A 27,413-nucleotide genomic window follows, 5' to 3' on the forward strand; every position below is an offset into this window, starting at 1 on the left:
TGTACGCAATATTTTATATATTTCATAAAAAGGGACTGTTTTGCGTTAATGATTTAAATAACTTTAATTGATTGTACTGAGCGGTGAATTTTTTGTTTATCTTATTTAAACGCACAACTCAAAACGCAACAGCGTTGTTGCAGACTTCATTCAGTATCCCCTATAAACCCAGCCTCCTAGCTGCGTTCCTTGCACTGCACCCATGCCATTCGAGCAATCTCAATCAACTCACTTCCGACCACTATAGTACCCGCTTGTTTTAAAAAAGGACCCGATTAAGTACATCAGTTTGTTGTATTAACGCGACGGATAATCAACACGCGAGCGTTAATTTATCATTTGAGAAGTGGATGGATACATATCGATATTAACTAGTTCATAAGATGATTAATAAAACACCGAGAGCGGGAAAAAATTGTTAGTTTCGCGAAAATATTTCTGCGCGTGGTGGTGAGCTGCCGAGTTTACTGGACGTTTATAAAGTGCGATTAGTGGCGCTACAATGGAGAAAAAAATTGCCAAAGGTACGATTATTGTTCATCGTTTACGAAATTGTTAAAATGTAAATGGGGTAAATCGGGAAAATTAGTTTACTTAATTTTAAAGTACCTTTATTAATTGCAAAAAAACGCATAATTGAGTTACATTTAATTTAATATTTTATAATATATATTATCTATTTTTTACTACGATCTTTTAGTACAGGAAATGACAGTAAAAATAATAAAAAACCTCTAAATTTTTATATACATCGATTTGCTTGAAATTTTGACAGTTGGTAAAAAATAGCTCAAAGATCAAAATCTACTCTACGGAAATATGTGCTTTTCCCCTGTGGGTGGTTACCATCTCAACTCAGGGGGTGCAACAAGTTTAATAAAAATAAACTGAGGAAGTAGCAAGAATAGTGAATTTTAAGACAAAAATGTTTTTTAGAATTTTTTCTAGCTGTCAATATTTTTGGAGTTATTCGTGACTGAAAATTCACAAATTAGACATCAAAAAAAGCATGTTTTTTTGTGAATAACTCCAAAAATTTGGATTTTATCGGGTAAGCTGTTTGGTTATAAAATGAAGCTAGTAAAACAAATAGATTTGATTTTTATTATTACCGAAAACTTAATATTAACAAACTTATGGCTGTTCGAAAATAAACTTTTATTCATGGAATACAAAAATCCAAACATATGATGTTGAATAAATAAAAAAAGGTTTTCATCATGAAAACGTATGGAATTAAAAAAAAAATCAGAATCTTCAATAAAAAGGCTAATTTTTTTGTATTCTAGCATTTTTCCTATATCTGTTTCAGTAGTTATTTAGGAGATATTTAAAAAAAAAATGGGTTTTTGTGGTGAATTCTGAAAATAGTGTCTTCACTTTAAACGCTGATTTTTTCAAAACTAAATCTTCCAAACCAGTTAAACTTCTAGAATGTAATGTTCGTATAAAAGTTAAGTAAATTGTAATTAAACAACGAATAGTTTCAACGAGGGTAGTTTTGGCGGGGGTAAGTTTGTTACTTTCTGCGTCACAAAAAATATAAGCGGATTTTGTAAAAATTATCGTACATTTATGTAATTGCCCTTATAATGTCTTCTTCTTCTTGTAGTTCCTTCTCCTATTGGAGGTTGGTTATCATCACAGCTATCCGTACCTTATTGGCGGCTGCTCTAAAAAGATCTACTGAGCTGCAACTATTCTCTCTCTCTTAGGTTTCTCAGCCAGGAAATTCTTTGTCTTCCTATGGATCTTTTACCCTTGATTTTACCATGCATTATAAGCTTAAATATCTCATATTTCGCACCTCTGGTAATGTGGCCTAAATATTCCAGCTTTCTTGTTTTGATGGGTTTTATGACCGCAATCCTTTTGTAGCCCTCTTAACACTTCTGCGTTTGTAACTCGTTGGGTCCATGGTATTTTCAACATCCTTCTATAGCACCACATCTTAAATGATTCCAACTTCTTTATATTATCCACTTTTAGTGTCTAGCTTTCCATTCCATACAACAAAGTCGAGAACACGTAGCATCTTAAGGCTCTTATCCTCAGATCCAGAGGAAGGTCTCGATTGACAAACATTGTTTTCATTTTTATAAATGCTTGTCTTGCAATTTCAATGCGTGTCCTTATTTCTCGACCTTGGTCATTGTTTTCATTTACCCAGGTTCCCAGATATTTGTAGTTATTTACTATTTCTACTTGTTTTCCCTCGATATCTAGCCTTCCTACTGTATGTTGCTTAGAAATAATGATGAACTTGGTTTTCTTAATTTGTAGTCTTTGATACTGACTTGATGTAATCTATTTACTAAGCGTTGCAATGCTTCTAGACTGTTTGCAAAATCAGCGGTATCGTCTGCGAATCTTATGTTTTTTAAGATTTTTCCGTTTATTGATATACCCTGTTGTTCCTCTGATATTGCTTCCTTAAAAATAGCTTCGCTGTACAGATTGAATAACAATGGGGACAGCATGCAACCCTGTCTACCTCCTCTTTTGATTTCTATTGTTTCTGTTTCGACATTTTCGATTCTAACCTTTGCTTTTTGATTCCAGTACAGACTGACAATAACCCGTATATCTCGACTATCCACATTCTTTTCTTTTAACAGTTTTACGAGTTTCTGATGTCGTACTCTATCAAAAGCCTTTTGATAATCTATAAAGCAGACATAGAGATCCTGTCACTAAACAAAAGAAATACCACAGAATACAAAGAACTTAATCGAGCCATACGAAAACAGAAAAAAAATGATATTAAAAAACATCAACAAGAACATGTAGAAAGAGTGATAGAGAAAAATCGAAGTCTGAAATATACCAAACCGAAATTAGGAAAGAAAAATATTATAACTATGAAAAATCAACAAGGCCAACTAGAAACAAGCAAAGCTCAAATATCAAACATAGTTGAAAACTTCCATACTGAGTTATACCGCTCAAGAAACGATCCCCCCGACTCTTCAAAGCAAAATCTGAAAAGACAAATAACAAACGTAAATTCTGAAGTAATGCCCGAAATAAGCGAAGTAGAAATAGAAAATGCAATTAAAGAATTGAAAAGAAATAAAGCACCGGGTAGTGATGGAATTCTGGCAGAAATGTTGAAAGAAGGCGGAGAAGAAGTCATCAGGTACCTAAAAATACTTTTTAATAAATGCCTATTTGAAGGAAACATACCAAAGGAATGTTTCAAAGGAAAAACACAAAAAAGGGGACAATACAGATCTGAAAAATTATCGTCCAATATCACTACTATCACAACTTTATAAAACATTCACAAAAATAATTACAAATAGATTGACAACAAAGTTCGATGTATATCAACCAGTAGAGCAAGCCGGATTTAGAAAAGGGTTCAGTACATGTGACAATCTTCACACACTAAAGGTCCTAATAGAAAAAGTTAACGAATACAATTTACCAATCTGTTTAGAATTATGGGCTATTGAGGAAGCACTGGTCAACAGCAGAATAGATTCTAGATATAGGATATTAATACATAATATATATCAACACGCTGAAATGGTAGTCATGATGGATAACGGAATGAAAACGAGGCCAATAAAAATCAACCGAGGAGTAAGACAGGGAGACACCATATCTCCAAAACTATTTACTGCCGCACTTGAAGACATCTTTAAATCACTAAATTGGGAAACGAAGGGACTATCGATAAACGGAAAGTATTTAAACCATCTAAGATATGCAGATGACGTAGTACTAATAGCCGACAGCTGGAAAGAACTAAAGACGATGATCGATGAGCTTCATACGGAATCCATAAAAAAAGGACTGAAAATGAATCTGAGTAAAACTAAGCTAATGTCGAATAAAGATAATCAACCGACGATAACCATCCAAGGAACAAAAGTGGAACATGTAGAAGAATACATATATCTGGGTCAGAATATCAAGGTAAACAAAGAAAACCAAACTACCGAAATAAGCAGACGAGTAAGAATGGGATGGGCCGCATTTGGAAAACTTTCATACATACTGAAAGACAAAAAGATACCCCAAAACCTTCGAACCAAAGTGTTCGATTCTTGTATCCTTCCCGTTCTCACTTACGAAGCTCAAACCTGGACATTCACAAAAAAGAACATGGACAAGATTCGAAAAACTCAGCGAGCCATGAAACGACAGATGCTTGGTATCTCACTAATAGATCGGCAAACGAACGAAGCAATCCGGAACAAAACAAAAATAAAGGACGCCGCGAAACAAGCAGCTAAATTAAAATGGAAATGGGCTGGACACAACGAACGTCTCGAAGATGGTAGATGGAACAAAGAAGTCGGAAACTGGCGACCGTACGATGCGAAGAGACCAAGAGGAAGACCTCAAATGCGCTGGAGCGACGATATCAAAAGAGTCACAGGACCAATGTGGAAACGCCTGGCACACAACAGGGATGAATGGCGAGAAATGGGAGATGCCTTTATTCAACAATTCGGATAGAAAAAGGGCTATAAATATATAAATATATATATATATATATATATATATATATATATATATATATATATATATATATATATATATATATGTAGACAATTAAAATGATTTCAGGAAAACCGCTGACCTTACTTTTAATTTTAATAAGTTACATGGCGATTCTATCTTATTGATTAAAATTTTAAATTATAATAATAAAATTCCATAAATAATAAATATACCAATGGCTATTAAGAGTTATTAAATTTAAAATGAACGTATTAAAATACAGCCGTAAAATAAAAAATGCTTTTATCGTACATATTTGTCTTGTATATGGGCGAAGCAGAAATAAAAATAAACAATATGTAAGCATGTGAACATATATCAAACAGAGTTTCTATTTTCCAATGAATTTACCTTGACATTATGTTACGCTAAATAATAATTTCATTACAGGGATAATTTCGTATCACTAATGCAATTGCAATTAAAATAGGGATGTTTGGGTAAAATGATTTATTACTCACAGAAATTTCCCCGTGTTGTTTAATTTGTTACTTCCAAAGATTCGAGCATGGAATTTTTTTCTTTGCAATATTATAAAGTATGTAATAGATTAATTAAAGATTTACTGTTACTATATCGTTGATTTATTTGAAAGACAATTGATAGCAGTACTAAGATTATAGCCGAAGACACACTTTAAGAAGAAGTTAAGATTAGCGATTAAAACGAGAAAAATAATAGTTGCGACGAGGTCGCAGAAAAATAAGAAGAAAAAAGTAAAGAACATTGACAGACAAAATTATTATACAGCCTAAATCTAATCATCTAATATAAAAAACAAATATTACCCAGAGAATGGTCAAATGTTGCATTACAAAGAGAATGGTCAATTGTACCATTGCAGAAGAAGGAAAATACAAGACACCGTGAGGCCAACAGTAGAGGCATATCTCTATTATGTGTAGCCGCAAAACTATACTTAACCGCGTCGATTATCATTGAGCCAAGCTTTCGACATCCTCTTTGATGTCTTCGTCCGAGGAGGAGAAGGACTTCCGAGGTCTCAGTCTGCTGAGCCCCCAGACACTACTACACTGATCACCAACCAATGCAATATTGCTATTGGGAACAGAGGACGGTTCATTTATAGCGTCGATGGTGACGTGGTTTGGGTGGAGGTTGGCGTGGGGGTTAGCATGGGGATTGGCACGGAGATTGGCACAAGGGTTGGCGCAAACATTTCTGAACGTAGGATTTTGATTGGCGGATCGAGCGGACAATATTTTCTTTATGAGAGGTCTCCATGTCAAAGGTTACCGTATGCCGTCATTTCGTTTATTGAGAAAATTTGGCCTTTTTTCAATTTCTATGGCTTCTCGGTTAATTCTTGGTTTATAGAAGTGGATAGTGGCTGTGATTCTGGAGTTTTGAAATCAATTTTATGAAATCAATTTTGTGACCTTTATGAAGGCGGTATTGATCTAGAGCTGAAATTGAATAGAAATTGCGAACAGAAATGGAATGTTCATAAATTCTATTTTGGATTCCACGATTTGTTTGGCCTATATAAGATCGGGGGCAGTCTGCACAAGGAATTCCATAAACTCCGTGTTGTTCATTTAGCATGTTGTTTTTGATTGATCGGACAAGAGATGACAGTTTTTGTTAAGGGGTAAATATTGTCTTCATTCCTTTTGATGTAAGAATTTTATTGATTTTGTCAATGACACCTTTGATGCAATGAAGAAAAGTTTTCGTATGATGAGGGTCTGAGTCTTTGGGTTGAGATTGAGTGGGAGATTGATGTCTGTGAATTATCCTCTTTCTTTCAATTTCAATCTCTTCTTTTTGTTGGAGCGAAAATAAGGGATCCAATCAGTTAGTAAAATTTTTGAACGACAAGAGACAGACTACACCTGTTCTTGTTGTAAATGGAAGTTAATTCAACCAACCTGCAGACATGATGAGGTAGTATCTAAATCAAAATCTTCATTGACTTTAAAGTTTCTGTCAGTTTCAAGAAGGAACAAATAGATCTTTGTTAATTGCTTGATATTTATTCTTTTATTAATATTTTGTTTATTTTGAGAAATAACTGCTATTTCCAGAAAAGTCCCTTTATGATAGTTCTTTTCATTAGCTAAAACCTTTATAGACTCAAAATCCATATGATGACCTTCATTAACAACATGTGTAGCTAAAGAACACCTGTCTGGATATAATCTACAGTCACTTTTATACGATATAATACGATCTTCAACATATCTAATGGTTTGGTCCAATGTATGGCTTGTCACAATCAATGCATGGTATACTGTAAACTATATCAAACAGCAGCTCCTTTGGTGATCTATCTTTCATTCTTGAAAATAGGTTATTAATAGCTTATACTGTTCTACTAGCTATTTTGAGTTTTAACTCGTTTTTTTTATAATATTTTAAGCTTTGGCGTAATCTCCCTAATGAATGGTAAAGAGATAAACGCAATTGCCTCCGGAATGTTACCATCATCATTGTTAGGTGTATTGTGATTATGAATTGAGTTGTTTACAATAGTTATTGTGCTAGATGTAGTGTTAAATATAAGATGCTTCAACATTACAGGAGGATAAGAATTGTCTAAAAACAGTTTATATAGTTTTTGGACTGGTTTTTGGTTAAATGACTTATCAGCAATTCGTTTGATCCTAGTTTGCATTTATTTTACCAAATTAACCTTTATTGAGTATTTCTGATAAGATCAATAATTCAGATATCTATTCTAGCTTACTGGCCTCCTTTACCAATCAAGCAACTTTATTCGTATCTTACAATTTCGTTCATTAACAGCTTGAAACTCTGTTATGAGGTGTTTCAGTTTATTATCGACTGTAAATGTCACCCCACATTCCCTTTTTCCTATATCTGAACCACTTAACAAGATGATGTGTGTTTTGTATCCCGAATATCCTTTCCTAGCCATCTTGCTTTCTGAATTGGTGACAAACCAATCTTGTATCTTTTATTTAATTTAAGCTTTTATTTAATATACTCGATACTAAACGAATATTCGATTAAATCTGGAAAATAAGTTTGAAGAACTGCCCAAGTAAGATATAGCCTGTTAATCATGAAAGAGTATACGAATAAATTCACATTTTGGCTTTAATCACCATTTTTGACATAGTTGCCCCAATTTTAGAGAAACAATAATTCCAGATTCTTGTTCAGCGACTTCACAAACAAAAAAAAATTAATTTGACACTTTAGAACGCTGTGATCACATTTTGCTATTCCAAAGTGGCTCTTTGTTAGCGTGCCACTCGCCTAATGCACTGGATATTAAAAACAGAGTACCACTATTATGTGGACACAAGGTTTGAATTATAGGTACAGTTGTCTACTATTAAAATATTATAGAGATAGCTATTCACCAAACTTCGTGCTCGTTGGTTTATACTTAACTACTCACATCATTCTAATAATACAGTAAAAAATAAGAAAATTATTGATAGGTGTACGTTTAAACAATATTTCAGCCATAAAGGATTATAAACATTTACAAACTAGCTATTTCCTAGATTTTTATCGAATACTTAGATACAATAGTATCTTGAAATAAAGGAGAAATTATATAGAGATAGCAATAAGATCAAAAAAATAATAATATAGGAAAGTAGGTATTTGGACTACTCCCGATCTAGTAGAAACAAAAAAAAGCGGGCAAAAAATCTTACTAACCTCTGGAAATCTGCTTTACTTTAAAGGTAATCTTCTTTTTCGTTCTTGTATGTAGGCTTAAAAGCTTGTTTCTTCTTCAATATAAGCCTGCTAAATTGTTTAAATTATCGCAGCATCTTTTTCTTGGTCTGTCAATACTTCTTCGTCCGTTTGGTGACTTATCTCGTGCTATTCGTACTATCCTTTCCTTTGCCATTCTACTAATGTGTTCGTTCCACTCCTATTTCCGTTTTGTCACCCATCCATTTATGTCTTCTATATTGCCTGCTCTTCGTATGTTTTCGCTTCTCTCTCTATCCAACAGACTTTTGCCTGATATTCGTCGAAGTATTTTCATCTCTGTTGTTTCTAGTAGTCGTCTCGTTTTAGATGTGTCAGGTTTTGTCTCCGCCGTGTATGTTAATATCGGTCTAATTGCTGCTTTAGGTGTTTGTTCTTGTCTTGCCGTAGGTGTTTGTTTTTCCAGACTGTGTCATTAAGACGCTTTACTTGCTTTTAAGCTTTGTTGTCGTGCTTCTCCTTCAACATCTTCATAACTAGTTATATCTATTCCCAGATATCTAAACCTTGCTTCCTGCTTTATTATTTTCCCATCAATTTTGATTTTAAATCGTAGTGGGTATTTAGATGTTGTCATACATTTGGTTTTTTGCTAATATTATCCTATTGTATTTCTTGGCTGTTGTATTGAAGATGTGTGTAAATCTTTGGAGCTCTTCTTCTGTCTCGGCGATTAATGCGGCGTCTTCTGCATACCATAATATTTGGATTTCTTTGTTCAACATTCTGGAACCATGACCTTTACGTACTACTTATATTATTTCGTCCATTATTATATTAAAGAGAAGTGGGCTTAACGAGTCACCCTGTCTGACTCCGCTTTGTACTGGTATACACTGTTTTAGTTTTCTATGCATTATTTCTTTGCTATTTCTCTATGCTTTGCATTTATTCGATTATCGAAGTAGATGTTTTCGATGGTTTGTATAATATTGATTGGTATGTTTCTTTTAAACAGTAGGTGTAAGACGTCTTCGACTTGGATGCGATCGAAAGCCTTTGTCAGGTCTACAAAACATAGATATGCTGGTTTATTGTAATCGATGGCCTTACGCGGTAAAGTTAATGATAATAACAGTTACAGCGGAGTATGATTTCTTATAAACAAAAGACTGGTTCAACATGTACAAACTATAAAAGGATTATTAGATCGCTTGGCAAATGTTACATACGTGGCATAATTAAAATTGAAAGAACTCATCTGAAAATTATACAAATGTATGCTCCAACAAGTACAAATGTATGCTCCAACCGGAATAGAAGGGATTCGGCGATGAATTCATGTTTCAGCAAGAAACCTCAACAAGAATGGATATGGCTAAGTCCCGATGTTATATCAAAAACCAGATTGATTATATTTTGTCAACAAATAAATCTATCATTAACCCTTGAGCAGTTGGGTGGGGCCTGTGAGACCAGCAATAATTTATTTCTAATACCTCACTGCTTATTTTATGTCGGAGTGCGCTGCTTTCGTCAGTACCTTTCCGTCCACATGTCGAACAACAGTGAACAATGCAGTTTGCATTATTGTATATTAGTTCGCTAGTTATTTGCACTTTTGGTCTGTCAGATTCTACCTGACTATTCGAGTAACTTTCGTGAGTTCGGCGAGTAAATATTTTTTGTGAATTATAACCTACATAGAGTAAGTATTTTAATGCCTATGGTTATATATAAATATAGTAATGTTTCAGCCTTTAATTTTTTCTCTTGTATTTCAGATTTCAGTGATGGATCCTTATATGAATGAAATTTAAAGATTTCAACAGCTCAATGATGAAGTAGAAGAAGAAAATATTGGTTTAGAAAGCGAGCCAGAATCAGACAGGTGTGAAGAAAGTGACAACATAGACACAGAAGAAGAATGGGAGGAAGAATTGGAAACAGAATTGTAGGAAGGATTTGGGGAGGAACCTACAACTTTAAAATATTTTGAAACAAATACGAGAAACCGGCGGCTCTTTTAATATGCAAAAGATGAGGTATCTTGGAGAAAACATGCGCCTCCAAAAAATGTTGGGACAAGAAGTTCTAATTTAATTTCATATTTACCAGGTTTAAAAGAAAAGGCTACTCCAGCAGTTGATCCTTTATAGTGTTGGAAATGTTTTATTGATGATAATATTCTCTAAACCATTGTACAGAACACAAACATATTTATTTCTAAACTAAAAACAATTATGCAGATCCGAATGAAGCCATACCTACAGATACTGTGGAAATAAAGGCGTTAATTGGTATATTATACCTAGCTAAGGTTTTCAAAGCAAGTTGCTGAAATTGCAAAGAATTTTGGACTACTGATGGAACAAGAGAAGAGGTGTTTCGAGCTACTAATTTGATGACGTAAATACTAAAGAAGAAAGAAGAACCATAAACAAACTTGCATCAATAAGAAACGATTAAACCAATTTAATCAGAAATGCAAACCTAATTACGTTCCTGGATCTTACTTAACATTAGACGAGATGCTTTTTGCATTTCGTGGACGTTGCGGATTTAGCATGTATATTCCGAATAAGTCTGCCAAATATGGCATACAAGTATTTTCCTTATTGGACGCCAAAATGTTTTTACACGGTAAATATGGAAGTATAAGTTGGAGCTCAGCTTCCAGGACCATATTGCGTTAGTACTAAAACCACCGATGTAGTGAAAAGAATATGTGAGCCTTTGTTTGGATCGTCTAGAAATATTACCATGGATAATTGGTTTACAAGTTACGAAATTGTAAAACGCATGCTGGAGCAGCACAAAATTAAAATTGTTGGGAGATTCCAAAGGAACTTCTTGATACCAGCAGGCCGCAGTACTCATCTATGTTTGTATTTTCCAAAACCATTACTATGTGCGGCATATAACGTAGGCACCCGAAGATGGTCAATGGTAATTTTTTAAAATTTACTCAACATTGCATGCATAAACTCTCACGTCATACATAAATGTAATGCAAACGAAAACGACCAAATTTCGGAACGAAGATTGTTTCTGAAATTAATTGGTCTACCCTTGACAAGAGTGAGCATGCTATCCTGAGCAAGAGCCCCTTATTTACAAAAGGATATCAGAAATATCGCCCAAAAATTAAGCGGAGTACATGCAGATCCAGCTCATTCGCATCCAAATACACGAAGTCGTTGCGCCTATTGTCCAAATCGTAAAACACGATCTTTTTGTGACAAATGCCAAAAATGGCTATGCTTAGACCATGTTAAACCGATTTGCGAAGACTGCAATGAAAATTGAAATTAAGATTAGAATTTTGTTTATTAAATGTAAAAGAAGTACATTTTTGTTAACTTTTTTTTTGCATTTTCTTAAAGATGTCGTTTATTTTATCATTTCGTTTAAAATGGTTAAAATGTATTAAAAATGAAATAAAAAAAGATTGTACATATATGAAATAGTTTTATTTTAATCTTTTCTAATGTATGGTGTAAAATAAAAACTGGGCCTCACAGACTTCACCCGATTCTTCATGTAATTTGTATGTACCCGATTACTCAAGGGTTAAAGACGTGACTATGTTCAATCGGTACCTTACAGGTGCAGTATGTCCAGGATAGCAATAGACGTGAGCTGCAAACCGTAGAAGAGATACATAATTCATTTGTGAATTAAATTACAGGGTTGCCGCTGGTCCTACAAATATTGACTGATTTTTTTGTATGCACAGCAATGTTGTTTACATGAATCATTGTTTTGCAAAATAATGTATAACGAGTTGCATTTAATTATTTAATTTTTTTAAATTTTAGCCAGCAGGTTACAATAAAAAGCAGCTCGGGAGTAGGAGTGGCAAACTTTTTTGCATTTTTTTTGTGTTCCCAATTTTAACATTCATGGCTTGTCGATTCATATTGACAATTCAGCTTGTTCTTATTATTTTTAGTGGTTGAGTGATATTTTCGTCTCTGACAGCTAGGTTATAATCATAATAATAAAAAAAATAAATTTGTTGACTACGGTCTATAAAAAACAATGTTTTTAATTGTTATTTAGTTTAAAGAGTTTTGACATTTTTTTTTTTCGCTTCATTACAGTCTAATAAGAAATTTTTATTCTTTTAATTTAAAAATAATTTTAAGTTAATTTTGTTATTGACCTTATTTTATTTTAGTTATACAGACACATGACAAATACATTTTTGTATCTTTAACAAACAAATCTTAATCTTTTTAGTGTTTTTTCCAAAGTATATTGTGTTTTTGTAATTTAGGGTACTTAATTAAAATGATGAATCAACATAAAATATTGACAACCTTTTTTTCTGGTACAAATCAACATTGACACAACATGGATTCGGTGCTATTATTGTAAAAACAAATTATAATTTTGTTACCTGTTTTTGATTAAGCGATACAGGGTACTTTTATATTCAACAAAAAACACTACTCCAAATAGCTATCGTTACTTGAATAATTTTAATACAGGAACGTAAACATTATATGACTTTATTGTTGAGAAATAGAAGTTTGAAATCCATAATGAAAGTGGATTTTAGATTAACATTTACAACGGTTATGAAATTTTTTAAATTTTTTAACGAAGATATGATCTTTTAAAAAATAATAATTTGATTTCAACAAATCTTTAAACAATTAGCCAGTAGTGCGCTTTTAGTGTTAATAATATATAACATTAGATTAAGTGGTTATTAATATATAATCATCATGGCATCTACACTCCTAGCGGAGTGATTGCCGCCCTCTTTGGTCAACATTTTTTGGTTGTGTGAATATTTCTTCATTCCTGTTTTTGCTTATGGTTTTCCAACCTCCAACTTATATCTTCTTAAGGTCCGCAATTATCTGGTTCTCCCATCTCGTCTTCGGTCTTCTTCGTGGTCTGCCGTGATTTTCTTCATGGCTGCTTCTGGATTTTTTCTTTCTAGATGTCCCATATATCTAAGTGTCTGTGCCTTGATAAATCTGACACTGTCTTCTCCTTTCAAGCCTAACTTTAGTGGGCCTGCTGTTTTTCGAATGATTTTTCTCTCTAAAAACCTCAATCTTTCTTTATCTTTCTGTGTCAGGCACATTACTTTAGCACCATATGTGATTACTGGTCTAATTGCTGCTCTATAAAATTTCAGTTTAGTATTCTGAGTAAGCTTCTTATCTGTGAGGAAGTTGTATTTCCAGTAAGTTCTGTTTCCTGCCAGAATTTTTTTATAGATTACTATGCTTGTTTCATCAGTTCCATTAACGGAGACTCCGTTAGAAATTTAAAGAAATCAAGTATTCTATCTTTAGAATAGAGTCTAGATCTAGTATATAAAGTGTTCTATCTTTTCAAACTCATATTTCCCAATATTCAACCTATACTAAAATCACAATCAAGATGCACTAGAAATAAACAAACACCAAGACACGTTAAATGTTACAACGAGCACTCTCAAATAATGATTTACAACGTATATACATTGTATAAATCCCAAATCATGATTTACAAAGTTTATACATTGTAAATCATGATTCGGGAGTGTTCCTCGTAACATTCAAGTGTCTTGGTTTGTTTATTTCTAGTGCATCTTTATTGTGATTTTAGTATAGTCACAATAACTGTACTTTTTCTTGGGCATATTAGGTATTTTGTTTTATTTTGTTTTATTGCCAAACCCCTTTTGGATGGTTTCTTGCATAACTTCGCAAATTCTTCCTTTTAACTGTTTAGGTTTCTGCTAATTAGTGCTATATCGTCAGCGTACGCCACAAGTTGCGACGTCGATGTTATAACTGTACCTTTCATTTCAGTATTAATAGCTCTTATTATTCCTTCTATAGCGACGTGAAATACTGTCGTTGATAGAGAGTCACCCAGTCGTATTTTAGTTGCTTATTTGTTTAGATGCCGTCATCTGTTATTATTGCTACCGTCGATCCATTGTCATTTTCGTAAGCTTTATGAATTTCATTGGGATATTTAGGTTTTTCATGTCGTCTATTAGGTCGGGTCTAATTAGGCATTATTATTAATCTTTATATATCAAAATTTTGTGTCACGATGTTGGTCCAACTTAGGAGATAGGATATTTTTTATCTCGATGAATAATCCTTATTTTTTTAGTTGTAAAGTCAAAATGCTTTATTCATCTCTACAGTTTTAGTTCATTTGATCCGTTTGTTAAAAGAAGTTTTGTTAGATAATTAGAAAATTTAGTGAAAATTTTAAAATTTTCAACTGTTTACAATGTTTCATTAATAGAACGAATTTGAACCTAGTATATCGGTTGACTACGTCAATTAAGTATATTTTTACACGAAACTCAAGGTTTTCACGTTTGTAATCCTACCTAAGATTTCTTCAAACTCTATTAATATTTAGGTAATATTTCATAAGTATTGCTAGTAAATTGCGAACCATGACATCTGAAATTATCTGCATCATTACCACGAAATAAAGTCGTCGCGTACATGCTTGTAATTAGATTGACGTCTTTTGTCCATTTTAATAAAAAATAAAAACAATGTTAAAAGAAATTTTTTAATGGATTAAATTCTTTTCTCAAAATCTCTTAAATTTAAAATTGTAAGCCTATATAAATAATTACATAGTTAGCCAAAAAAGATGATTATTCAACGAAAAAGGTCTTAGGAGGACCTATAGATGGAAAAACTTAAGTTATGTGGGATGCTTCTATATTCGACCGTCAACTCTCTAGATCAGAAATTTAATCCTGAACATTTTCGGTTCCCTCTTTTTTTTACGGGATATACGGACATATATACTGCCCTACTAAGAAAGAACCCCGTATCTCCAAAATTTGAAACATTGTGATATTTGCACCATATGAATAATTATGATTTATATAACAATTTCACATAGACCAAAACCGGTATTTTACATTTCTAAATATTTTATGAAAGAAAATAGTTTCCCCTTAAACTCCAAAAATGACTATTATGCTTAGTATAAACCTGACATTTAACGCTTCGTAGTAAAAACCTGGTATATGCTCAGCAGATACGGGTTTTTAACTTAGGATAAAACTATATGCGAGGTTTTTTCTAAGGAATAAAGCAACACCGCTAATAGTTTCCACCACCAAGTGGAACTATCGTTAAAGAAAAAGAAGAAAGTTTACGATTATCATGATTTCGTCGAGGTCGTTAAAACGTGTAATTTGAATCGTGTGGTGGTGAAAGAAATGGGGGTTTCCGATTTTCTTATCTGGAAAGACTTATCATCACAGTCAAAATTAAAGTAAACAGAGTCACGTATTTACCTATCACAAATTGTTAAAGTAATTGTGAAGAGAGAGAGCAAGATTTTACACGTTAAGATTGATGTTAGCAAGGAGTTGATAGAAATGGACTTTTTGCAGGCCAGAGTGTTAAAATCTGGGATAAAGGATCCCACACCTGTGACGAAACCTTCTGGGATTGCTAAGAAGAAAAAAGAACAAATATTAAAAAACTTGGGTCAAATTATCGGCGAGCCGCCATCAATTTTGGAAAGAATTGCCAACTTCCGATTAATAATAATTTTCATTTTGTATTTTTAAATAAACGTTTTTCGTAAATACTTATGTTTTATCTAAAAAATGTTCATAAAAAATATTATTAAAATATTTAAATGTTTTACCTTTCGAGGCGGTTATATAAATTTTATAATAATTACATAGTTAAAACCAAGCTTAAGACAAATTTGGATAATACGTGGTTTTAGCTAAGTAAACTTGACATAATTCTTTGCTTTGTTAGCCCGTATGTCGTATAACTAATGTTCAATCTGCATAAAAGAGATAAGTAATAGGTTTTCTTTAATTTTGGATCTTTTTGGGGGTCCAAAATTTTTTTATTCTGTGTATCTGTTTCTGTGTGGAATAGAATTATAGCCACGGGAAGAAGAATATTGATGGATGCTAGCTAGGTCAAGCCCTTCCTCTTGTATTATAATTATCTATTATCATATTTATTTATTCAATACATTGTAAATTGCCATAAATAAGAAAATAAAGTTATCCAAAAAATATCTTTTATTCAAAAATACATTCTATATTCATGGCTCACCATGTAGATCTAGATTTGCAGTTCTAAAAAGTATTTAAATAAAAATTCGCGTGATTGATTAGCCTCATTGATCTTAATATAAATGATAAACCGGTTCTTTTAAGCATTTACTTAACTATAAATTAGGTTCGCCATTCAGTTAAAAAAATGCTCAAAATGTATTTGCACACCTGGTCACTGGTATAGTTATGGTAATTAATTGCAGTACCTTTTCATCATTACCTATTTTATTTAATCCCTCTTTTATTAAAACAAGTAGAAATGACCTTCTATGGCTGAAATATGATATATTGTTTAGATTTTTTCGTGGGTAGCTTTTCAGGGCTCCTTAAATGAGGTTATGGTAATAAAGCGATTGGATGTATAGTTTTCGCAGAGATAAACGATACGTTGAATAGCAGCGAGGTTATGAACTTTTTTCTAGTTCAAGATCAATGACATTAGATTGTTTGTATATATATTTGAACAACTAGATAACTTAACCCTATGATATGCATTTTAAACTGTGTTTTTATTAGTTTTAGTTTTTTTAAACAGATTTGAAGACAACAGATTTGATAATAAATTTTTTATATTAGTAGTGACCGTGTAACTTTGCACTATTATGATTAAATGGGACACTTATTTTAATTATACATAGTACAACTAATGTCAAAAAGAAAGATAAGAGAAGCCAAAGAGAAACAAAAAACACAATGTCAAGAAATAGAGGAGTATCAGAGTCGATATGATAACTTCAATGTCCATCGAAAGGTGAAGGAAATAGCTGGAAAGTTCCGAAAACGCAACAGCGGAAAATAGCAGATAATAAAGGTAATCTTACCATAACCAAAGAAAATAAAAAGAAAGTATGGGAAGAATACTTGAAGAAACTTTTCCACGGCCTTTGAACAATGCAAGAACCCACCATTGAAGAAAATTCAGGTCCCGATATCCTACCAGAAGAAATAACGACAGCCGTTAGACAAATGGTGGATGAAAAGGCACCAGGACTTAATGAAATTCCTGCAGAACTGCTGAAGCTACTAGATACAGAACAAATAAAAATAATAACTGAAATATTTAATGAAATATACAAGGCAGGGAAAATACCAGAAGAGTGGCTTAAATCGAAGTTCGTACAATTGCCCAAAAAACCAGGAGCAAAAGTTTGTGAAGACTATAGGACCATAAGCCCAATGAGCCATCTGCTGAAGCTGTTTTTAAAAGTCGTCCACAAAAGAATTTACCGGAAATGCGAGGAACAAATGGCACCTAATCAGTTTTGATTTGTGAACGCCGTTGGTACGAGAGAAGCTCTTTTTAGCGTGCAGGTATTGTTTCAGAAATGTCGAGATGTCAGCTGTGATGTTTTGCATGCCTGATTGACTACAAGAAGGCTTTCGATAGAGTCAGGCATAAACAAATATTGGAGAGGAATTGACGGAAGGGACCTAAAAATAATAGCTAACCTGTATTGGAATCAACCAGCCGTGCTCCTAATAGATGGAGAATATACAGGTCAGATCAAAATCTTAAGGGAAGTGAGACAGGGGTGTATAATTTCACCAATAAAATTCAATCTGTACTCGGAGCACATTTTTGAAGAGGCTCTAAAAGATATTGATGAAGGCATCTCAATAAATGATACAATAGTGTTTTCCAATACCATAGAAGATCTGCAAAACTTAATAAACAATATAACGGAAACAAGTAGAACATATGGACTGGATATAAACACCAGCAAAACCAAGCTAATGATCATCAGCAAGGAAAACGAAACTGGAACAAATCTATATGAACCAAATGAGAATTGAACGTGTATTACAGTACAACTACTCGGGAACTATAATCAATGAGTCGTGGGACAATACCCAAGAGACTAAATGTCGCATCGGAAAGGAAAAAAGTACATTATTGACTATGGGCTCTGTGTTTAAAAGCCATGATCTCACCCTGGAAACCAAAATAAGGCCCCTTAAATGTTCAAAAATGCTCCCAAGTCCACGTGTACTCAGTGCTTCTGTAAAGAGTAGAAACGTGGACATTGAAGGCAGAAACTTTATCAAAACTTCAGGCTTTTGACATATGGTTATACAGAAGGATCCTGAATATACCATGGACAGACAAAGTCACCAATGAAGAAGTACTACGGAGGATGGACACAATCACGGATTTGGTCAACATCGTGAAGGGCCGTAAGCTGTACTTGGGACATATATAAGACATCAAGGCAGATATGAGCTACTCCAATGCACTATGCAAGGTTAAATTGAAGGAAAAAGGGTCCCAGGACGAAGAAGAATATCCTGGCGCTAACCTGAGAGCATGGTATAGAAAGACCTCAATACAGCTATTCCGTACAGCAACCAACGTAGTCATCATAGCCAGAATGATCGCCAACGTTCGGAACGGACAGGCACCCTATAGATATAGAGGAACAGTATATGTGGTCTCCGATTCGTACAAATTATGCCTGGATAATATATCCCTCTATTGCACACACCATTTTAGACAGCAGCAAAATAAATTTTAAGATAAATATGGGAAAGTAAGGTAATTTAGACTAGTTTTAGGTAGTTATTTATTTTTAAAAGTTTTTATTTCTTTGAAAAAAAAGTGTATATTCAGATATACATTGTGCATATATTTTTAAAAAAAATTGCAATTCTATACCTTAGTCAATACAGATTTTTCATAGACGGTTCTTACGATAATATAAAGAAAAGCAGGCACAATATCTACAAATAATCTACTAATAATAAAAAATATTAAAACTATTGATGAAAATCTAGGAAGCAGTTTCTGTCTGGAACAAAACATAGGAAACAGTTACATTTAGTGCATTTTACTTTTGTTATTTTTTGGCATTTTTTATTCTTACATCTTCCTGTCTTTTTTTCATAGTGGGGTCAATGGTCCATTCTATCAGCAATACAGTCTGCGTTTGCGGAGACACAAGTTTTAATTTTTTTTTTGTCCAATAATGGTGTACTGCCGGATGGGCGACCTCTTTTTGCTAACTTACTAGCCCAACATAAACTCTGAGCAACATCTGCCTTGAAGTCATATAAAGACAGCTGTTGTTTTTTAGGAATTCCACAGTCATCGCTAGCTCGCCTATACATAAGCCAAGCAATTATGACGCTCATGTCCATTAGATGAAAAAATATTCTAAGATAATATTTTCTGGACCGAATCTTTGTTCGGTAAAGTGCCAAGAGAGAATCTATCAAATCCACTCCCCCCATAAATTTATTATATCAAATAATAATACTGGGGCATTTTATTGTTATACTTTCCTTTTTTTACGGTCGTACCTCTGGACAGTCGTTTCAGGAGAAGCACTGGCAAATGTACTTAGCAATGTCACTGCCTTATTGTCATACCATTTGACTACTCTGAGTGTTGTGCTGTTATGGACAGCAACCTTTTCCACACAACTCCCTCGACCTTGCTTCATTAGCACTTTATCTGCTGGCAGCTTGTTTTCGGGAACCCTGTTTGTACAAACTGTACCCAAACTCTGGATGCCATTTTCAGATAATTTTATTTGCAACTCAGGACTGCAAAACCAATTGTCATAAAATAGCATAAAATTTGAACAAATGGGAATTTGATTATTTGTTAGGTCTGATAGAGGTAGCGGTCGGTCTTCATCATCAGAAGAATCCGCTTGCTGACCCAATTGCTCACCTTCGAATGTTTCATCATCAGTACTAGATGAATCTAGAAACAAGAATTTACTAAAAAAAGTTGCAATATGCAGGAAAAAAACTTACCTTGTAACATATCTGGTAGATAAGTTTCATCTGTTATGCTATCATCGCTGCTATAATCAAGATCGCTGTCAATATCTGGTAAAAGTATATTTGTTTCCTTTTGTTTGCCATAAAAACGTGTTGGATCCATGATCAAAATAAAAATACCGAAAGTACCGAAAACTGCAGTCGCTATTGCACAGTGTATATTTAAATATACAGTTGTAAAATATGCACTACTTCTTCTCACGAGTCGAAGATCGAAACACAAAACACACCTTGCTATTCAAAAGACTTTACAAGACTAAATACTAAATTTTATTTCTATTTTTACCTGCGTAAAACCCCACAAATAATTCACTGAAGTGGGCGGTCCTCCTAGCAACGTCATTAGACAACCTCCTCGATGTTGCCATTTTTTTTATCGCTGTTATTTGGAATTTCTATAGAAAACCTACATAATACAGTTGCTGCGATATGTATTTTAGAATATACAATGACCAATTTTGTTTTAAGCTCGATATAAAGCAATATAGACCAGAGATAATATTTTTATATTTAAATATACATGGTACCATAGAGGGATATTTGTTAGGTTGTCACCCAATAGAGATACTCATCTTTTTTTATTTAAGATATATAACCACGCAGTTAGCAGTTGACAGGCCTGCCGAGTGGGTGGTAGAGCCCCTATATTTTAACGAGGCCCGGTGATGTAAGGGGCCCGACGTCGATCTGCGCAAGTTTTATAAAGAAGACATCAGTGAAAAATTGATAGAGGAAATTTTTCATTTGAAAGTGATATACAAAGATAATATTGACGAATCGCAACTTTTTCCAATATTTCCTAACGTCGTTACTGCTTTAAGAGCGTGGCCCAAAATTTCGGGCCAATGCTTTTTAAATGCAATCATTTTCTTCAAATCCTGAGAAAACTAACAATTATTTTTAAAAAATTTAAACGCAGAATGAAAGATTACATTATTACCGAGTGCCGAAAGTCCCTTAGAATAAACAAAAAGTTTTTTTGAATGAGATATTTGAAATTAAAAATCACACTAAATTTTCTCTTTTTTTTTCTCCCCTGTAACTTATTAAAATAAACATTATAGAAGTTTTCAGGGACTTTCGGCCCTCAGTAATAATGTAGTCTTTCATTCTGCGTTTAAATTTTTCAAAAAAAATGAATGCATTTAAAAAGCATTGGCCCGAAATTTTGCGCCTACGCTCTTAAGAATATTTTGCACATTGCCGATGACAGTCGCAGATGAGGAGATATCCTTTAGTTGTCTTTCTCGCATAAAAAATTCTATAAGATTTACGATGAAGCAGTATTGGTTAACTACCCTAGCAACTTTATGCATTGAGCATAATTTGGCAAAATCATGCGATTTTTCGAAGATTAAAGACATCTTTGCCAACCAGAAATGTCGAAAAGCACCTTCTTCTTCATATACCCTGTCCTTTCAGAACGTTGGTTATCATTATATCTGTCTTAAATTTATTCACTGCCACCCTAAATAGCATGCTTGTATCAACACCATACCAATCTCGCAAGTTCTTCAACCATGAGGTTCTTCTTCGTCCTGGACTGCGTTTGGCTGCTATTTTTCCTTGCATGATATTTTGTAGCAACCTATATTTGGGACCTCTCATTACATGTCCGAAATACTCCAGCTTTCTCTGCTTGATGCTTTTTATGATCTCAGTAGTCTTGCTGAGACGTTCTAGTATTGTGAAGTTTCGAATCTTCTCCACCCAGAAAACTTTTAAAATTCTTTTATAGCACCACGTTTCGAAAGCCTCCAGGCGATTTAGATCGATTATATTCACAGTCCAGGACTCGACACCATAAAGTAAGACCGAGAACACGTAGCAGCGAAGTAGGCGGATCCTCAGTGCCAATTTTAGGTCTCTGTTACATAACACTTTGGACATCCTTCTAAAAGCCGGTCTAAAAGCACCATTATTGTAAATATTTTTACTATTATAAATGACTTAAGTGCTATTTGGACCTAGTTATTTTATTAGAGGAGATTTGCTATAAAATCATTTCACGTTCTTAATAAAATACAATTATTTAAAAACTATGTCATGTCTGATAATAAAAACAATAGTTTTAAACTCCCAAAACTTAACGATTGGCCGATAATTTTTTTCCGGTTTGATTAGTATAATAGGACAACGATAGGTTGAAATGGTTATACATTGCTATCAAAATCCGGCAAAAGAGGAACCGTTAATATATTATAATTATGAATTGAAACCGGATAATGTACTGATAAATATAACTGAGGTGTAATCTTATCCACAATAACAAAAAACGTAGTAAAAATCTTTATAAAAAAAATAATAAAATGGGTTCGTATAATTTTTTGAGTGTAGCCGTAGAACAAATATAGGACCATTAAAAGAATCAGTAATTAAGCCCATGTAATAATTGATTTATACATACAAATAAAACAAATACAAATAAAACAAAACTACTCATACAAACCAGATCAAATAGACCGGCGCAACAACACTTTATTGAAGATATAGAACATGTGAATAGATTCACATACTTAGGAATGGATCTGGTCGCAAGCAATGAAGAAGAACCGGAAATAAATAGAAGGCTTATGCTGGCAAATAAAACCTATTTCGCGATGGGCCACATATTCAAATCGCGAGACCTACACCGGAAAACAAAACTCCGGGTCTATAAAACAATAATCAGGCCCATAGTAAGTTATGGTTGTGAAACATGGGTGGTGACACAGAAATCTGCCAATGCATTAGATGTAGTGTTGCCCAAATGCAAGAACAAGACGAGACTTAGACAGTCTTGGTCTTGGTCTTGCGGCAATGCACCTGGTCTTGGTCTTAGTATTGGTATTGCACTTCCGGTCTTGGTCTTGGTCTTGGTCTTGCAGCAAGAGTCTTGCAAGTCTTGCAGTTACCTATTAGGCTATTGCTATTTATTAAACGTCACTTTAGATCTTAGAAAAACGTAACAGAGTAAGTACATTTTAAGCTTGAATTAACATAGCCATAATAAAGCCATAACAAAGGTCGAAGAAGAACGTCATGGCTTAGAAATCTGAGAGATTGGTTTAACAGATCCTCTGCATCTCTTTTCCGAGCTGCCGTCAACAAAATTACTATAGCCAATTTGATAGCCAACGCTCGACAATCAAGCTCGGCACATGAAGAAGAAGAAGAAGAATAATAAAGACCAACCAAATTAATAAATGTCTAAACAACTGACATCGGGTGGGGTTTGAAGCCACGATCTAAGCGATCTGTGCCTATGCTCTAATTAACTCATCTATCTACCATGCCCCACGGAAGTCAATCTGTTTCTTAATAAACGTTTGCATTTACTACGCTTACATGTGCTAAAACGTGGTTAAAACTAAAAAAAAAAACAAATTAATGACATCAGCATGCCTGTACTTTAAAGAATATTATCTGCCTAGAAAGGGATTGATGGACATGATGGGCAAAAAATCCACATACATGTATCAAGGGCACAGATTTTTTAGGTGATCAGATAACAAACTATAATCCACTTAGTAAAGCAAAATAAATGTTTTTACCAATCTTATTTCTACTTTTATATAAAAAACTAACTTATAGTTAAATAAAAAGTAAAGAATAAAGAAAAAATAAAGAATAGGTAAAAAAGCAATGATAATCAAAAGAAGTTGTTTTAAAGTAAGGAGATACCTACTTAGTAAATACATTAATTTACCAAACTAAAATAGTAGGTAGATAATATATGTAATTGGTATTTTTTACATCTCCACTTTTTCTAGCGGTTATTAAAAAGCTTGTAATATCTCCACCGAATTTTGTTTTTTCAGGAAGAAATATTTGTAATTCCTTTTTGTGAAATGATATTAGATGCTTCCTTAAACCTTACGTGTTTCTGGTGTTCATTTTCATTTCAACCTTCCTATGTAGGCACAATTTACACAAAACAATTTGGGATGCATAAATTATTTCGAAAAACTCATCAAATTTGCTTTTAGGGCTTTTAGATCTATAACTCCAACGCTCATTACTCCGACTAGAACTATTTGAATCTTTGTCCCTCATGTCAAATTGTAAACTTGTCATTCCGGGAACAACAAGGATTAGATGAAAAACAATTATTACATTAGACTCAAAGGAAAGCTCAATTGGGAATGAAGTTAAGTGATGTCGAAAAAGTAACTACTATACTACTATAATTTATGTTCGTTACTATCCAATACCCTAAGTATCTAATAACAAACCCAGAATTATATATCGTTACTTCAGTATTTTGTTTAGATGGTAGGCGACATTATCTGTTATTAATTTGTCCCGTTACTTTTGACTCTTTCAGCAAATTTTCTGTAACCGAATGATCTCATCGCACACTCAGCAGAAACAATTTATAACCTTAGGCCGATAAGATTTGTTTATTTAGATTACTCCTGACTAGCTACGGTGACATATTTTAAAAAATATGTCGATATAGGTATACGATATTATTGTCGGCGTCGCAATGCAAGAAGATTATTTTTATGATTAGAGAGCGGCTATTCTCAAAATATGTACAATTAATTTCAGAGCGAAGAAGTCTGCTGGAAAATGTACAAAATATCTTATTTTTACATTGTAATTATGACCTCTGAGCACGTGTCAAATGTGTTTTTTTTAATGAATATTTTAATTCGGTATGTATGTTTATGGTATTGTTTGTAATTCGCATAAGTCCAGTTTTTCAAATTTTATTACATATTTTTTTGCATCTCATAGAGTCTTTAAGCATATACTCGAACTACTATACTCGCTAAAACCACACTCAGTCCTAACTGCAAGACGCAAGAGTCTCGCAGGCTTAGTCTTGTTCTTGCTTAAATCTTGCATGGTCAGTCTTGGTCTTGGTCTTGCTAAAATTAGGCGGTCTTGGTCTTGGTCTTGGTCTTGCAAAAACGCAAGAACAAGACCAAGACTGCAAGACCAAGACTGATTCTGGGCAACACTAATTAGATGTGTTTGAAAGAAAAATATTACGTAGGATACTGGGCCCAATAAGTGAAAACAACAACTGGCGAATTAGGTATAATAGAGAAATATACGAGCAATATAGCGAACCAACTCTAGCACAATACACTAAACTGCAGAGATTAAGGTGGGCAGGGCACGTGGTCCGCATGCATGAGAATAGAATCCCCAGAAAATTACTAAATGCAAGAATGCAGGGAAAAAGACCTGTTGGAAGACCTAAAAAGAGATGGGAAGACGAAGTCGATGAGGATGCCAGGAACTGCCTGGGAACGCGTTCATGGAAAAGAACAGCGGTAAATCGAAATGATTGGAGAAGCTTGTTGAAGGAGGCCAAGGCCCGATTTGGGCTGTAGTGCCATTGGATGGATGGAATAATTGATTTATACAAATTCATCAAAAACATCTGTAAATATATAACAAAAAGTAGCGATATATCGTTTTTTGGCGTTCCAATACCAACGATGAAAACTCTTTCTATCAAATTCGTCGATATGTGAGCTACAATAAGACGATTTGATTTAATAACATTGCACTGTTGTACATTTGGCAAAGTATCTGGAAGCAGTCGTTTATCGAATCGACGTGAACTATAGAACAAGTAGAAGCATGATATATCAGATGACATTATACATCAAATTAGTTTGATTTAACTCGGCCTCCGGTGGTGGCTGGATTGAGTAGCTCAGTAAATGCCGGTGCCGGTCCCAAGCCCAGATAAAGGTGAAGGGTTGAGGTGATGGGCTAGCAACTCATCCCTTGTCAAAAGAAATAAATGCTAAAAATTTCGACCAAAAGCCTCGGAAACAAAGGATGGATCAAAAGAAAGACGAATAGTGCAACGGAAAAGGAAAATTATATTGGCTACGTGGAATGTACAAGGACTTAGAACCAAATAAGTAGAAGTATTCAAAGAATTAGCGGAAAGAAAAATAGATATATGTTTTCTCGACGAGACCAAGAAAAAGGGAAAAGGAAATGAAGAGATAGGAGAATATATACCTACATATCTACAGTGAAGTAAGTAAAGATAACAGAGCTAAGAGAAGAGTCTCTATTGCCATTCGAAAAAATCTTAAAAACAATATTAAATCGCGGACTGAAGTAAATAAACAACTGCTAATACTGGAAATAAAAAATAATGGGCACAACATCGTAATTGTTGGAGTGTATGCCCCAAATGAAGATGCAGATCCAGAAAGTAAAGACTATTTCTACAACAAGATGAATGAAATACTCTCTGAAGTTAAAGAAAACTGTGAAATGTTTATACTAGGAGATTTAAATCGCAGAGTAGGGAGGGAAGAAAATAACAGAGTCATAGGAAGATTTGGAAAATAACCAATGATAACAGAATGCGTCTTAGAGATTTTTGTGAAACAATGTCTCTCAAAATTATGAACGGAGTTTTTCAACATAGAGACATCCACAAATTTACATGGATACAACCTATTAGGAATCGGCGCTCGATAATCGACTATGTAATCCAACATCAAACTTCCCAGCTGAAAATAACTGACGTAAGGGTATACTGTGGATCAGAATGTGGATCCGACCATCGTTTACTTATGGCCAACGCAATAGTTAACCCATTTCTGGCCAAAATAAGAAAAAATCGTTAATTTTTAGTAAAGTTTTATTTTTCTATGTTAATGAGAGCTATTTGTAACAGAAGTATAAAAAAATTTGGAATTTTTTCAAAAATGTTTGAATTATGACATGGTGCGTATACGCACCATTGGCCAAATCTAAGAACATAATTTGTACAAACAAAAAAAACTAATTTAATTTCTATTGTGAAATTTTTCAAAACAATCTGCATGTAAATGTACATTACACTTTATACAAAGGTAAATAGTATGATTTTTACACTCTTTGCACCTTTTTCGAGTCTTATCGGCATGTTTTGTTATTGTATGTCCCATTTTATTAAATCTTACTTCTGATGGAACGGGTTCTCTTGGTGGCCTCCCAATGCTGGTACTTTTTGTAGCGTCGCCTTCACATTTCATCAGACAGACTGCTAAATAAGATTTGAATTCTAATTGAGACATATTTGAACTATTTGCTATTCTATATAATTTCCACGAATTAGTTATGACGCTATCTAATGTATTGATGAAAAGAGGCCACCACCATTTTTTACCTCGTATATTTGTTCTGTAATTAGCAATGGCGTTGTCGTGAAGATCTACTCCGCCCATGTATTTATTATATTGTTTTATGAGGTCAGGTTGTGGGATTTGGATATCTTTACGTTCTTTTCGGTTGTATCTTTTAGCAGTTGTAAGTGGTTGAACAGCAAAATTATTACTAGCGACTGTAACAACTGAATTATCATTCCACCTAACCAGAGTAACTTTGGATTTTTCACTGTAAGCATAGTCATATGCTCCTCTGT

The 27,413-nt window shown here is 33.7% G+C and overlaps 1 protein-coding gene across 2 annotated transcripts in view; it reads left to right on the forward strand.

Annotated features, from left to right (window-relative positions):
• Window positions 1–234: 234 nt before the first annotated feature.
• LOC140447224 (organic cation transporter protein-like) overlaps window positions 235–27,413 on the forward strand; it is a 261,419-nt gene continuing 234,240 nt past the window's right edge. The window contains exon 1 of one of the 2 annotated variants that reach the window (XM_072539748.1): window positions 235–524. In XM_072539748.1, the coding sequence (XP_072395849.1) occupies window positions 503–524 (22 nt within the window). In that variant the 5' untranslated portion in view covers window positions 235–502. The remainder of the gene's footprint in view (window positions 525–27,413) is intronic. The other variant, XM_072539752.1, reaches the window with a different exon arrangement.

This window comes from Diabrotica undecimpunctata, chromosome 8 (assembly GCF_040954645.1).
Source record: "Diabrotica undecimpunctata isolate CICGRU chromosome 8, icDiaUnde3, whole genome shotgun sequence".
Taxonomy (NCBI): Eukaryota; Metazoa; Arthropoda; class Insecta; order Coleoptera; family Chrysomelidae; genus Diabrotica; species Diabrotica undecimpunctata.